This window comes from Sarcophilus harrisii, chromosome 2 (assembly GCF_902635505.1).
Source record: "Sarcophilus harrisii chromosome 2, mSarHar1.11, whole genome shotgun sequence".
In the NCBI taxonomy this organism is placed as follows: Eukaryota; Metazoa; Chordata; class Mammalia; order Dasyuromorphia; family Dasyuridae; genus Sarcophilus; species Sarcophilus harrisii.
In genome coordinates this window covers 174,709,827-174,722,616 of record NC_045427.1, presented here as the reverse complement: position 1 = coordinate 174,722,616, position 12,790 = coordinate 174,709,827, and the positions used below count along the sequence as shown (strand labels likewise).

The 12,790-nt window shown below is 30.2% G+C and overlaps 1 protein-coding gene across 2 annotated transcripts in view; it reads right to left on the bottom strand.

Annotated features, from left to right (window-relative positions):
- CSMD1 (CUB and Sushi multiple domains 1) overlaps window positions 1-12,790 on the bottom strand; it is a 2,563,917-nt gene that overhangs the window by 223,518 nt on the left and 2,327,609 nt on the right. For both annotated transcript variants that reach the window (XM_031949178.1, XM_031949179.1), the window contains exons 47-48: window positions 8,298-8,486; window positions 4,427-4,573 (exon numbers count right to left, since the gene is read on the bottom strand). In XM_031949178.1, coding sequence (XP_031805038.1) covers window positions 4,427-4,573; window positions 8,298-8,486 — 336 coding nt within the window. The remainder of the gene's footprint in view (window positions 1-4,426; window positions 4,574-8,297; window positions 8,487-12,790) is intronic.

Below are 12,790 nucleotides of genomic sequence, written 5' to 3'. Positions count from 1 at the left end.
TTGCAGATTACATTTATCTTCCAACTAGAACATAACATGTTGTATTCTAAATTTTTTGATATATGAAATCAGCAATTTACTAAATATTTTAAGTTGTTGAAGTTCAGTTGTATTTGAAACTCTGTGACTCCATTTGGGGATTTTTTTGTAAAAATACTTGAGTGCTTTTTCATTTCCTTTTCTAGTCCCCCTTTTTTTTAGATGAGGAACTGTGCAGAGTTAATGACTGGCCCAGGGTCACCTAACTAGTAAACAACTAAGGCCAGATTTGAATTCACTAAGATCAGTCTTAGTAATTACAGGTTTAAGCCTTCTATCCACTTTGCCATGTAGCTACATTTACATATCACCATAAGTTCAAGTGCTATTTCAGTCATTGCCATAGCAAAAATTTGAATGAAATCTATGTAAATATCCCCACACACACATATGTGCATGTGTACACATATGTTTATGTTTGTGTATAAACCTATAGGATGGGGCAGAGAGGAATGCATTATTCATTTTCACATCAATATAATTTGCTAGTATATATGTCATTTTCATAATAGCTTTACTTTTTTCTGCTTTTGGTTAAAAGTGATGAGATCCCTAAAGAAATGAAACCATTTGATGGTGAATAGCTAATGGCCAGGAGAAACATTCAGGGATAGAGAAAGAAACCCTCTCAAAAAAAAAAAAAAATCAACAATAGCTGATTATCAAAGACAGGTAGTAGCTAGATAAAGCAGGAAAAAATAGAAAGTGTAGATATCTAGAAGCAGAGAAAATAGAAACAGAAAATAGACACAGCTAAAAGTGGAAAATTTAGGAGGCTAATGCAAAAGGTTTTATTTATGTAATAGTTGCATTTACTGCCTTTTTCAAAAATTTTCAGAATAGGCATATGAATATTTTGCTGAGACAACCATAATAGCTAACATTTATGCTTTATGGTTATAAAGTACTCTACACATATCCCATTGGTTCTGCTTTCCTTTTCAACAGAAACATAGAATCCATTTGTATAGACTATTTTTTTTAAACAACAGAGTTTTAAAACAAATGTTTCCTTGTTGAAAATAATAATCCAATACAAATCTGTACTAAACTGAGGAAAGCTTCCCTTCACTGGAAATTGGAAAAGATAGCCAGCTTAATTCTATTACCTTGATTATAATTTAATAGGGTGATATTCCCCAAAGTCTTAAAAGGCAAGTGAAATCCCAGAATTCTAGAAGTGGATAGGACCTAAGACAGGAAGCATAATATAGATGGCCAGGAAAATTTGGATTCAAATCCTACCACAGATAATTATTATATGACCTAGGTAAAAAAAATTGTATTTTTATGTATGTGTAACACATGTAATATATATATATATATATATATATATATATATATATATATATATATATGTACTATGTATCACCATATATGTTTATAGTATATGTGAATATCAGTATATATAATGTGTGCATATTATGTATCAGGTACATCTCTATATAATCCAGCACACATACATTATATATACATATTTATATATGTATATGTACACATATACATATACATACATATATGCCCCCATTGTTGACTTATTTTACGAAATTTTTGCAACCACTGCAAACTTTAGTAACTACTCTGATCAGTCAGTAGCCATCACACAGTAAGGCAAGACCCTCCACCAGCAAAAAGATTAGCACTTGCTAAGGCTCAGTTAATCGTTAGCATTTTTTTTAGCAGTAAAGCATTTTTAAATTAATATGTGTGTATGTGTATATATATATATTTTAGACATAATACTGATCTTGGCCTGGGGCTGGGGAGCAGTTTGAGCTACTCAGTAGAGGATGTTGACTATGCCCCAGGCCAATATTTCCAGTTGAATGAGACAACTTATCTGGGAGTTGTCTGGAAGGAATCCCCAGGACAGTTTTGAGTGGGAGGAACAATCTTCCCTCAAAGGGGACACAGTTTACATCAGGAACCCCCCCCAAAGGTAAAAGGGGACACAATTTATATCAATACTATTGTACACTTAACAGACTTCAGTATAGTATAAACATAAATTTAATATGCACTGGGAAACCAGAAAATTAGCATGAATCTATTTATTGTGATATTCACTTTATTTTGGTGGTCTGGAATGAAACTCATAATATCACTGAGGTATGCTTATATATGACACAAAAATAATATACAAATGCATGTATGGTTGGATGAAAATACACAAACTTTTCTTATAAGTACTCTTAGTAGTCTTAATCTCTGGGTACAAATCAGACAGAAAGTTAAAATTGACTTGCTTTTTCACCTTGCAATTTGGTAAAATGTTATTAACTTCAAAAAACAATATGCACATGGATTTTTGTATTTAGAAAATTGTACATATAGGGAAATGATTATATAGCAGTGTATGATGTGGACATAAAATTTTTACATGTACAATATTTGAATGTTATGTCTATATACACAGGGCCATGACTAGTTGTATAGTATATTGTCTACAGCAAATTATTATGAAGATAAATATGCTCAAATTTATGTACCTATATAGATGTGTAAATATATACACATATGTATACATATATACAAAATTATAAATGTGGAGATGCAATTACCTAAATGTGTATTTTTATTATTCTTTAAATCTCATTTTAATGGATTTATAAATGAAGGGAAATTTGCCCAAGCTTCACTCTGGCAAACTGGTTGACTGGCCAATTTAAAGGGGCGAGATAAGGTTGGAAAAAATTCATTAAGTTTACTTAGGAGAAAACCTGCTGATTTAATAACAATTGTCAGGGCATCAATAAATAGCCTTTTCAAAAACCTGGTGTTTTTTCCTTTTCATGTCCTGGACCACCCACAGAAAGATTCAAACCTTGTTATTGACATAGACTAATGCATTCAGTTTCCCCTTTGCTAATGTGGGCTGCCGTTAATTACAGGTGAAGCAAGCTTTACCAACAAGTGAAGGAAACCTACCCTTTAATGACACACTGTCCTCTCAAGAAAAAGAAAGTAAGCTAAAAGGAATATTTTTGAGACAATTTTCTGGAGTCATACATTATTGTTCAGATTTTAAATCTTGTTTCTGTGCCTCAAATATGAAAATGTGGCCTTTTCTCTAGCAAGAATATCTTTCTAAGACAACACAATTGTTTTAGGTATGGGTCAGATCCCACTAACAGCAGTTCTTAGGGGAATAATCTGCCATTACAACAAGTGGTAAGGGATGGACAAAATAATTCGCAGGATACATAGCAGAAGTTTAATCTTCTTTCATACTGGTCCATGCTCTGCGATTTTAAGGAACAAATGATATATTAAAGGGGTAAAAAGTGCTCAAAAGTTTACATAGTAAAAAAAAAATCATAAATAAGTGTAATTTCTTGATCACTGCACCATTAGCCCTTAGAGAATTAAGTACAAAGTCAGATATTCTCCCTAAAAGCAGCATGACTTTGGGGAAAGAATTCTGATCGGGAGGAAAGAGACTTTGGATCAGATTGTGAATTCATGTAATTGAGAGCAAGTTATTTAACCTTTTGGAGTCTCACTTTCTTCTATAAAATGATAGAAAGATATCAATAATAAAGGCTTATGTTGCCATATAATTTTAGATATATTACTTCATTTGGTCATTTTGAAAGTTCTGTGAATTACAAATAGTTCCTATTTTAAAAATAAGGAAACTAAATTTTGAAGAGGTTAAGTGACTTTACCTTGTAAGGAATTTGGTAGATCATTAAACAGAGGATCAGATTTGGAGTCAGGAAGACTCAAATTCAAATCCTTCCCCAGACAAGCTATGTGACTCTGGATAAGTCATTTAACCTCTTTCTGTCTCAGTTTTCTCATCTGATAAGTGGTCATATTAACAGCACCTACTTCACAGAATTATTGAAAGAACATAAGTACTCTGCAAATTTTAAAGTATTATTTATTTGTTAGCTATTATTATCTTCTTTCTCCCCTTCTCCTTCTCCTCATAATCACCATCATTATCATTTCATAATCATACAACTAGTATCAGAAACATGATTTTGACTAGATTTTTCTGATTCCAGGTTTAGCTAATCTTTTCATTTTATTAAACTATGCTATCTCTGCAATACCTACTTCCAAGGGTTGTTGTAAAGCTCAATAAGATATGGTTTATGTAAAGCAGTGTGCAAAATTTATATATATATATATTTGTATGTATGTATATCGTTTTAAAAATAATATGCATATTTCTAAAATCAAATTAAATAGCCATCAAAGAACAATGCCTGTGTGTTGCTAACATACTTTTTAAGTAACAAAACTATCCTTGCTATTTTCATGACATGGATGATGTTTACCTTCAAAATGTAGAGGTAAAATCAAATAGATAAAATCATTTAAAATCATATATTAGAAAGATTTTTCATTAAATTAATTTGAAATAAAGTTCACTAACCTGAGTAACGAATCTTGAATCCTTTCTTACTAGTTGCATGATCAGTTGACCAGCGAAAATATAACTGATGACTTTTGCTTGTATAATTTGATTGTTCAGTATGATTTCCACTTAAAAGTACTAACAAAGGACTTTGCCCAGAAGAACCTAAATAAAAAGAGAATAAAAAGCATTGATCATACAATCAGCAAACATTTATAAAGTGCCTCCAAAACATTGAAAACAGTACTAGATAGTGAGAAGAGGTAGTTGTCCTTACCTTCATGAATCTTACAGTATTTTTAAAGAATTTTAAAAATCAGTACAAATAATAACAATGACTATCTTACTGAACTAAATGGAATTAAAAAAAAAAACTTTAAAAGACAGACACAAATTCATCAAAAGAAGAAGAGATTAGGCATTCAGCCATGGGAAACTGAATATAGACATAAGATTGAGATATCAAGAGTTCCCTGTTGATGAAATCACAGATATCTTAAAAAGTGAAGCACATGTAATATAGGAACAGGGACACATGGATATATATCTCATAGGTCCTATTTTAAAAGATTTTTCATCAAGAAGAGTGGGAGGATAGAGAATTATGTACACAAATAGCTACATGCCAAGAAAAGTATGATAAATAAATCCTAGAAGAGGTCAAAATAAACTACTATGGACCATAATGAAGTCACTAAATCACAATAGTATTGGGAAGTTCATTAGCAGAAAGTGTAAGATTGAAAGCATAATTTTGATATCAGGCCATGGAAATTAAATTTCTGACCCAGATCTACTCAGGGGAGCACAGAAGAGGGTAACAGGCCAAGCAAGTCATAGGCTTGACAAAGGAAGTGAGGATTATTAATCTGAAGAAAAGATGATTTGACAGGAGAATAGGGGAATAGAAGTAAAAGAATATATAACATTCAAATTAGTGGTAACATAGTTGAGATTTAGTCTGCTTGTCCCTGGAGTTCAAAATTAGAAACAATGGTCAGAAATCACAAAGAAACAGATTTGGATTAGGTCTAAGGAACATCTTCCTAAAGTTATCCAAAAGTAGAACTTGCTGTCCCTAGAAAAGGTAGGTTTTTTTTAACATGAGTTCTTAAAGTAAAGGCTCTATAATCACTCGTCAGGTATACTGTAGCTGGGACTCTGAATTAGGTAAAGGTCAGATAGGTATAGATGCCTCTGAAGTGCCTTTAAAATTAGGATTTCTAGAATTCTGTATCATTTTTTTTTCCTCCACAAAAAGGGCTGTTGAAATATGTATAGAAGCAAGTCTAGACACATAACATAGTAATACTAAAAAAATGAGAACCATGGAAAAGTTAGAAAATATTGAATTTACACCAATAACATCATACATATTTTCAATTTTCCCATGAATCATTCAAGGTTACAATATGCTAAAAATATATTAAAATTTGTTGCTTATCTAATAGTAGAAAGTAATGGTAGAAGTAATATTTCTTGTCTGATTGAAATTTAAACTTAATACATTCAGAGTGTCATTCAGGTAACTGAAAGACTATAAAAGAATTTTTGTCCTGAACTTGACATGTATTACTGTAAAAAAATTCACCTTAAAATGAAGTACACACATATACATAAAAATCTGACCTCCTATTAAAGAAGAATTTCTGAGCATAAGAAGTTTTCAATGGATACGATTTTTCACCTAGTTTTATATTCCTTATATTAAAATCGGAAGGCTTTCTATATAATGGAAAATAAGAGATTTTATATAGATGTGTGTATAAGTGTACAAATATACATATATATACACAAGTATACATGTACATATATGATATACATGTGTATAAACATATAATTTAACATTTGTATCTTCCACAGGACCTACTATAACAGTTAATAAATACACAAGTTTTATTATAACTTTTTTGTGTGTTTTATTGATATAGATATGCTGTTTATTGTATTGTTAAAAAAATACAGCAATGACAGATAAGAAAAATTACAGTACAACTTTTAAAAAATGTTCAATATTGGGCAAAATACCAATCTATCATAAGAATATAATATAATTAATTCTGCCATAATTCAAAGTGACAAATTAGATAATTTCATTTGCTATGTGAGCAATCTGAATGATTTTACAAATGCATGACATTTCACAAGGTGAAATTGCATCAACAAAGTCAATTTTATATCAGATACATATAATCATTTTAACATCTGTCTACTACATGCTAGAAATTGATGGATGTTCACTACTGGGCCATATTCTTTCTAAAGACTAAATTCTCATCAATATTGCATAATTATTTCATTATTTATTCTCAAAATGTATTTAAATATAAATAATTCTATTGAGCTCTGTAATCTTTTGAAAGAAAAAATTCTTCAACCCTGTCATTTATTAGTTGTTCTGCAAATAATAGCATAGTGATCATTACTTCATGTTGTGCCTTTCTACACAACCATTTGGGCTTATTGTGGCAATTCAAATTCAGCAACTTAGATTCAAAAATTACATGCTTGGAAAGATACACACATGCATGTGTGTATACATGTATATGCATGTGCATGTGTATATTTATCCTTAGATAAGTACATATGAATGCCTGGTATTGTCTGGTAGATAAGAGAGTTGGTCTCAAAGCCATGAAGTCCTAAGTTCAAATATCACCTCTGATATGTGCTAGCTTTGTTACTCTAGGCAAATATGTCATTTAACTTAGTACTCTTTGAAGTTCTCTCAAACTATCAGCTTTAGTAAACATATTATGCATTGTTAAGAGAGGAAATTTCATTTCCTGTACAGTGCTGTACACTATACCAATTAATTCCCAATTTCAGTCTTTCTCCACACCTGGCATACAAGAGCTACTTGATAAATGCTTATTGATTACACATGTGCATGCACTGTGTTCAACAATACATGTATAGTTGTCAGGAAAGCACTAAGTAAACCTTAAAAGGGCTTTACAAATAAGGGGCATATACTAAGTCTTTGATTAAATGTTTTTTGAATGAATATCTGAGTGTTTATATAAACATATAATTTAATATGGAAACAATTTAAGTCAATTGTTTGAATGAAATCACAGGTCTGGATAAAATAACAATAGGCTTATATGACTGGTTAAAAAAACTAAACTATTCATTTACTTTAACTGATCAAACCAATTAAAATATTTAATTTTTTTGTGAGATCCAGTATTATAAACTTTGGATTATGACAGAATGAAATATATTCAATGTTTTAAAATACTATTCAATTCAAAAAAGTTAAAGAGAAGTAAATTTAGGCTCAATGTAAAAACAATTATCTAATCATTAGAATTCATGTGCCTGTATCCTTCTCTCTAACTCCTCCTGTAGAATGAGCTTGCCTTAGGAGGTGCTAGGTTTTCCATCATGAAAGGTCATTAAGTTTGACTGGATGATCTCTTAAGGATGACATAAAAATGATTTTCTTTTTAGAAAGGTACTGGAGTAGAGTCCTAGAATTTTTGTGATTCCCTCCAATTCTGAAACTCTGTAATTTTAAATTATATAATTGTATGATATAATCCATTTAATGTTAAATTTAAGTGCATATCATCTTATTAATTCTTCAAAAATTAGAAATATATGTAGAAAATCAGATTTTAAAAAAAATATCTGCTTAACTACAACAACTAATTCTCTAACTCTTCCAAACACCTGAAGGTTTACTGTCTTTTGGGGGAAATACCTTTGTTGTATTCCTAGTCAAATAAATCAATCAACAAGAATTTATTAAGTGGCTATCATGTACCAAGCACTGGAGACATAAAAAGTGAAAAGTCTCTTTCCCTCCCCAAATGTTGAGAGATTTAAAGGTATTTTATATTCTATATACATTGTTTTTTCCCAATGTTAAAGGATTACTTACCATCAAATATTTCCAGCACATCAAACTGCTTCTCACTCTGGAATGTTTCGACAAAGATAGTGATATTATAGCCTACTTCCACTTTAATGGTCCAGGAGCAAGTCTGGGAATTAAAGTAATTGCCTGGATAGCCTGGACTCAGTATCACTCCAGAAGACTCAGTACGGACTTCATTTGCTGGGCATTGAGCTAAGGAAAAGAAGACAAATATATTATTTCCCTTCTTGAAAGAGTCCAAAACTGAAAATTCAACGAATTAGAATCCCTTAAAGTGGGGGAAATATTCAATAATTATTTTCTGATTTATCAACATAATAAAATACTGGTATATTATACATATTTGTTTAGAGAAATTATTTGTTGATGGATAGTTTTATTTATCCATGTAGTTTTGCCACAATCCTATCCTTTTAAATTTTTCTATCTAAGAGATGTTGTGGAAAGATCTTTGGTCCTAAGGTTTAGAACCTGACTTTGAGTAAATCAATTACACTTCTTGGAAGTGAGCCTCAAGTTCACATGAATGATAGATTATCTACTTCATAAGATTGTTGTGAAGAATTTGTATCCTAAATCTTAGACCAATATAGACATATAAGTTATATTTTATTCAAGAGAACTGTATTACATTCAGTGAAATATTATTCAGAAAGGACCTATTAAGAAACAAAATCATGGAGTCATGATGGTATAGTAACAGCAGGAATTCAGCCAAGCTTTCCCCCATATTCCTCCAAATTCCTTTAAATAATGACTGTAAAAAAAAAAAAATTGAGAGTGTCAGTTAGCAATAGTAATTGTGAAAAAGAATTCTGAAGCAAGTTTCTCTGATGGTATCTTTTTTCTAATGTATAGGAAACTGAGTCAAATTTATTTTTTTTTTTAAAAAGGCCTTTCCCCAATTGATAAATGAGCAAAAGATATGAACTTTGCTCAAAGGGCTATAAAATCATCCTATCTTTGACTTGGCAATACTACTACTAGCATAAATACCAAAAGAGATTTTTAAAAAAAGGAAAAAAATCCTATATGTATAAAAATATTTATAGCAGCTCTCTTCTCAGGTCAAAGAATTAGAAATTGAAGTAATACCCATCCATTGCTGAATGGCTCATTAAATTGTGGTATGTGATTAATATGAAATACTATTGTTCTGTAAAAAATGATAAGCAGTACATTCCAAAAACAAACAAACAAACAAACAAACAAACAAACAAACCTGGAAAGTCATCCATGAGTTCATGCAAAATGACATACTATGTACAAAGTAATAGCAATTTTATGGGATGATCAGCTGTAAATGATTTCGTTATTCTAAGCAATACAATGATCTACTCTAAAGAACTTATGATAATAAATGCTATTCATATACAGAGAAGGAACTGATTGGGTCTGAATAGAGATTGTAGCTTACTTTCCTGAAAAAAATGTTATTTTTCTTAAGTTTTTTGGGGGGGGTGGATGGAGGTGGATATCTATGTTTTCTTTCAGATTATGGAAATGTTTTGCATAATTTCACATATACCTTCTCAAGAAGAAGGAGGAAGAAGGTAGGGAAGGAAACTGGAACTTAAAGTTTTAAAAACAAGTGTAAAAAAGTTTTTCACATGTAAGTGGGAAAATTATATATACCTCCCCAAAAAAGCTAGAAATCAGGATGTCTAGCAAATAAATGTTGTTAAAATAATCCAAATAGTTTCTGATAATTAGAAACTTATCAGATCACAGAACAAACATTTAAGGGATGAATACTAACATGAAGGAAGGGACAATGGCACAGTAGAAGACAGTAAACCGTATATTGCATCTTTGCTACCTCCATCTTGTTTATAAATATGGAGGAAGGTTTGAAATAAATCTTTTTTAATGTCTCTTCCAAGAAAACAATGCAAGGTAACACCTCTCATCCTGAATTCATTAGAAGGTGGGAGTCGGTTGTAATTGGGAAGATCAAATAGTAATATGAGAGGTTTTAAATGTATTTCCCATAGTATATATTCCATATTTTGATCATTGAAGTAGAAATTCAATGACATATAGCAATCATTTTAGCAAGTGTGCAAGTCCCCCACTCCAATATATTAGTTCCATAAGAACTATTATCAATACAATAACTATTCATGTTTCTAAACAATTAATGAAAAAACATACTATTTATTACAGAGAGGTGATGGATTTGATTTTCTTTTTCTTTTTACAGTTATTAAGGAAATTTGTTATTTTGACTATATATTTGTCACAAGAAATTTATTTTCTTTTGTTTCTTTATTATTGTTTCTAATTGAATACAGAGTAGCAGTTTCAGAAAGTAGATTTCTTTCGTTTTATTTTTTAGTAGAGAAGAGAGGGGTTGCTATAGATATGAAATATTCACTAACTTTCAGATGAGATCACTAAATTGTAGCTTTACTTATCTTACACATTGCTAGAAAACTTTCATGAAATGGAAATAATCTATATATGAGATGCAAAAACAATTTTTTTTAATTGTTGCAATGAAAATTCAACTACAAAATTATTTCATGATTCTAATTTTCCAAGGCAAGTAGATACTGTATGACTTGAAGCCTCAAATCTTCTTCCCTGTCCTAAACCTGCAATATTTCCAGAATGCATGAATAAATAAATGAATGCTGGGTGTGTTGTATTGCAATTCAATCTTTCTTTTCTATAAGAGGATAACATTTAAACATTTTGAAATAGCAAGTTCATAATAAATTACATTATGATAACAGAAAAAAGAAGATAGACTTTTTTTTTTGGTACACTGCCTCAATTATACTCAAGATCATGCCACAATTTTCAGGAAAACATGACAATACTATCATTATTTAGATAGCACCACCTGTCTTCTTAGGAGAATTCTATTTTTAATACACATAATTATTTTTTCCTATCTTATGGCATCAAAATTAAACCACAGAAAAAAAATAATTTGTGCATATGAACCAAGAAAAAGCCTTAAACTAAATATGCATTCCTAATTCCTATATTTACTATTCAATTTTAAATAAAAAATACCCTTCAGTGATATTTTATTTATAGAACAATTTAGTGCAAGGTACACACTATTAATGATAGTTCATAAATAAATAGAAGAGTCTCTGAAATAGTCATGTTGTAATATTGATTTTAATTTAATCAAAATGTCCCAAAAGATTTATTATCACTTATTCTTTAATGAGAGAGACAGATTTATTTGCCCAAAGGATAAAAATTTTATCTATAGAAGTTATCTCATATTAGATGGAATTTCTTTGGAAGAAACTATAAAGATTTTAAGATAACTCCATTTCCCCCTTTAAAGAAATGTTCATAAATCTATGCAGTAAATTTTGAAAGTGTATTTAATTTAAATCAAAATAAAATTCAAACAGATACAATTGTTAAAACTTAGAAAATGAAGTTGGCATTAGAAGAACAATCCTTTGAAATACCCCTTAAAATATTAATTTATCATGGAAAAAATTGCATACTTAAAAATAGAAAACTGCAAGTAATGATAAAGGAGAGATAATTTGACTGATTATTCACAAAAGGGAGTTTCATAGTTAAAAGGTTATTGTTTTCATGACTGAGTGGTCAGCAAATTTCCATTTTTTATTTGAATACATTATATCTTAAATTAAAAATTCTGTCAATTTTCCTGTATTAAAAATATGAATGTATATAGTTAAAGATTTATATAAACTCTATATTTTTATAGAATTTAACATCTCTACTGATTCAATCATTGAGTAGAGGAATATTGTTATGGTCTCTCTTGTCTGCACTGGTGTCATGTTAAAGAATCAAGTCTACTTTCTATTACTCAGTCCCAATACACATCTGAATTTGGAATATTTGAATTACATGTCTGTCTCATCACTATCATAAATGTGTCTATTAGGGAAGTATGCTCATCATAAATTCTTCCATTAGCAAGTGGCATTATCTATCTGAAATACCAGCACTATTAACTTCTGGAACTATCAAGCTGAGTGTGTATGCCCATGTAGAAACTGATCTTCTTTTACTATAATTGCAGAATTGGAATTCTGTGGCTCCCTGAAAAAAAGGAGCTTTCTTTGAATTTTCAATCTAACAGTTTAGAAAGGTCTTTTTTTTTTCAATAAATTTTAAAATCCATTCCCTTGAAAAGCAGTGCATTGACCTTAAATTATTAAAATAGTCTTAATTTAACAAATAAAAAGATGAGACAAAAAGATAAATGTAATTTAAATTATTGTATTATTATATTCTACTATCTATTTTCATTTCCCCCTCCATATTCACACTCAAAAATGAATTTAGAAATCTCCCTCATCAAGTAGCAATATTTCTTCTGATTCATTTTGCTTCTCTTTTTCCTTTCATATCTGCTTGATTCCTTCATGTCCATTCATGTATACTGTTGCCAAGAGTAACACCCACTTACATTGGAAGCTTTGAAGTGATGGCAGGCTTTCCTATAGCTGAATTGTTGCTAGATTGTGGATTTGTTGTTGTGCTTT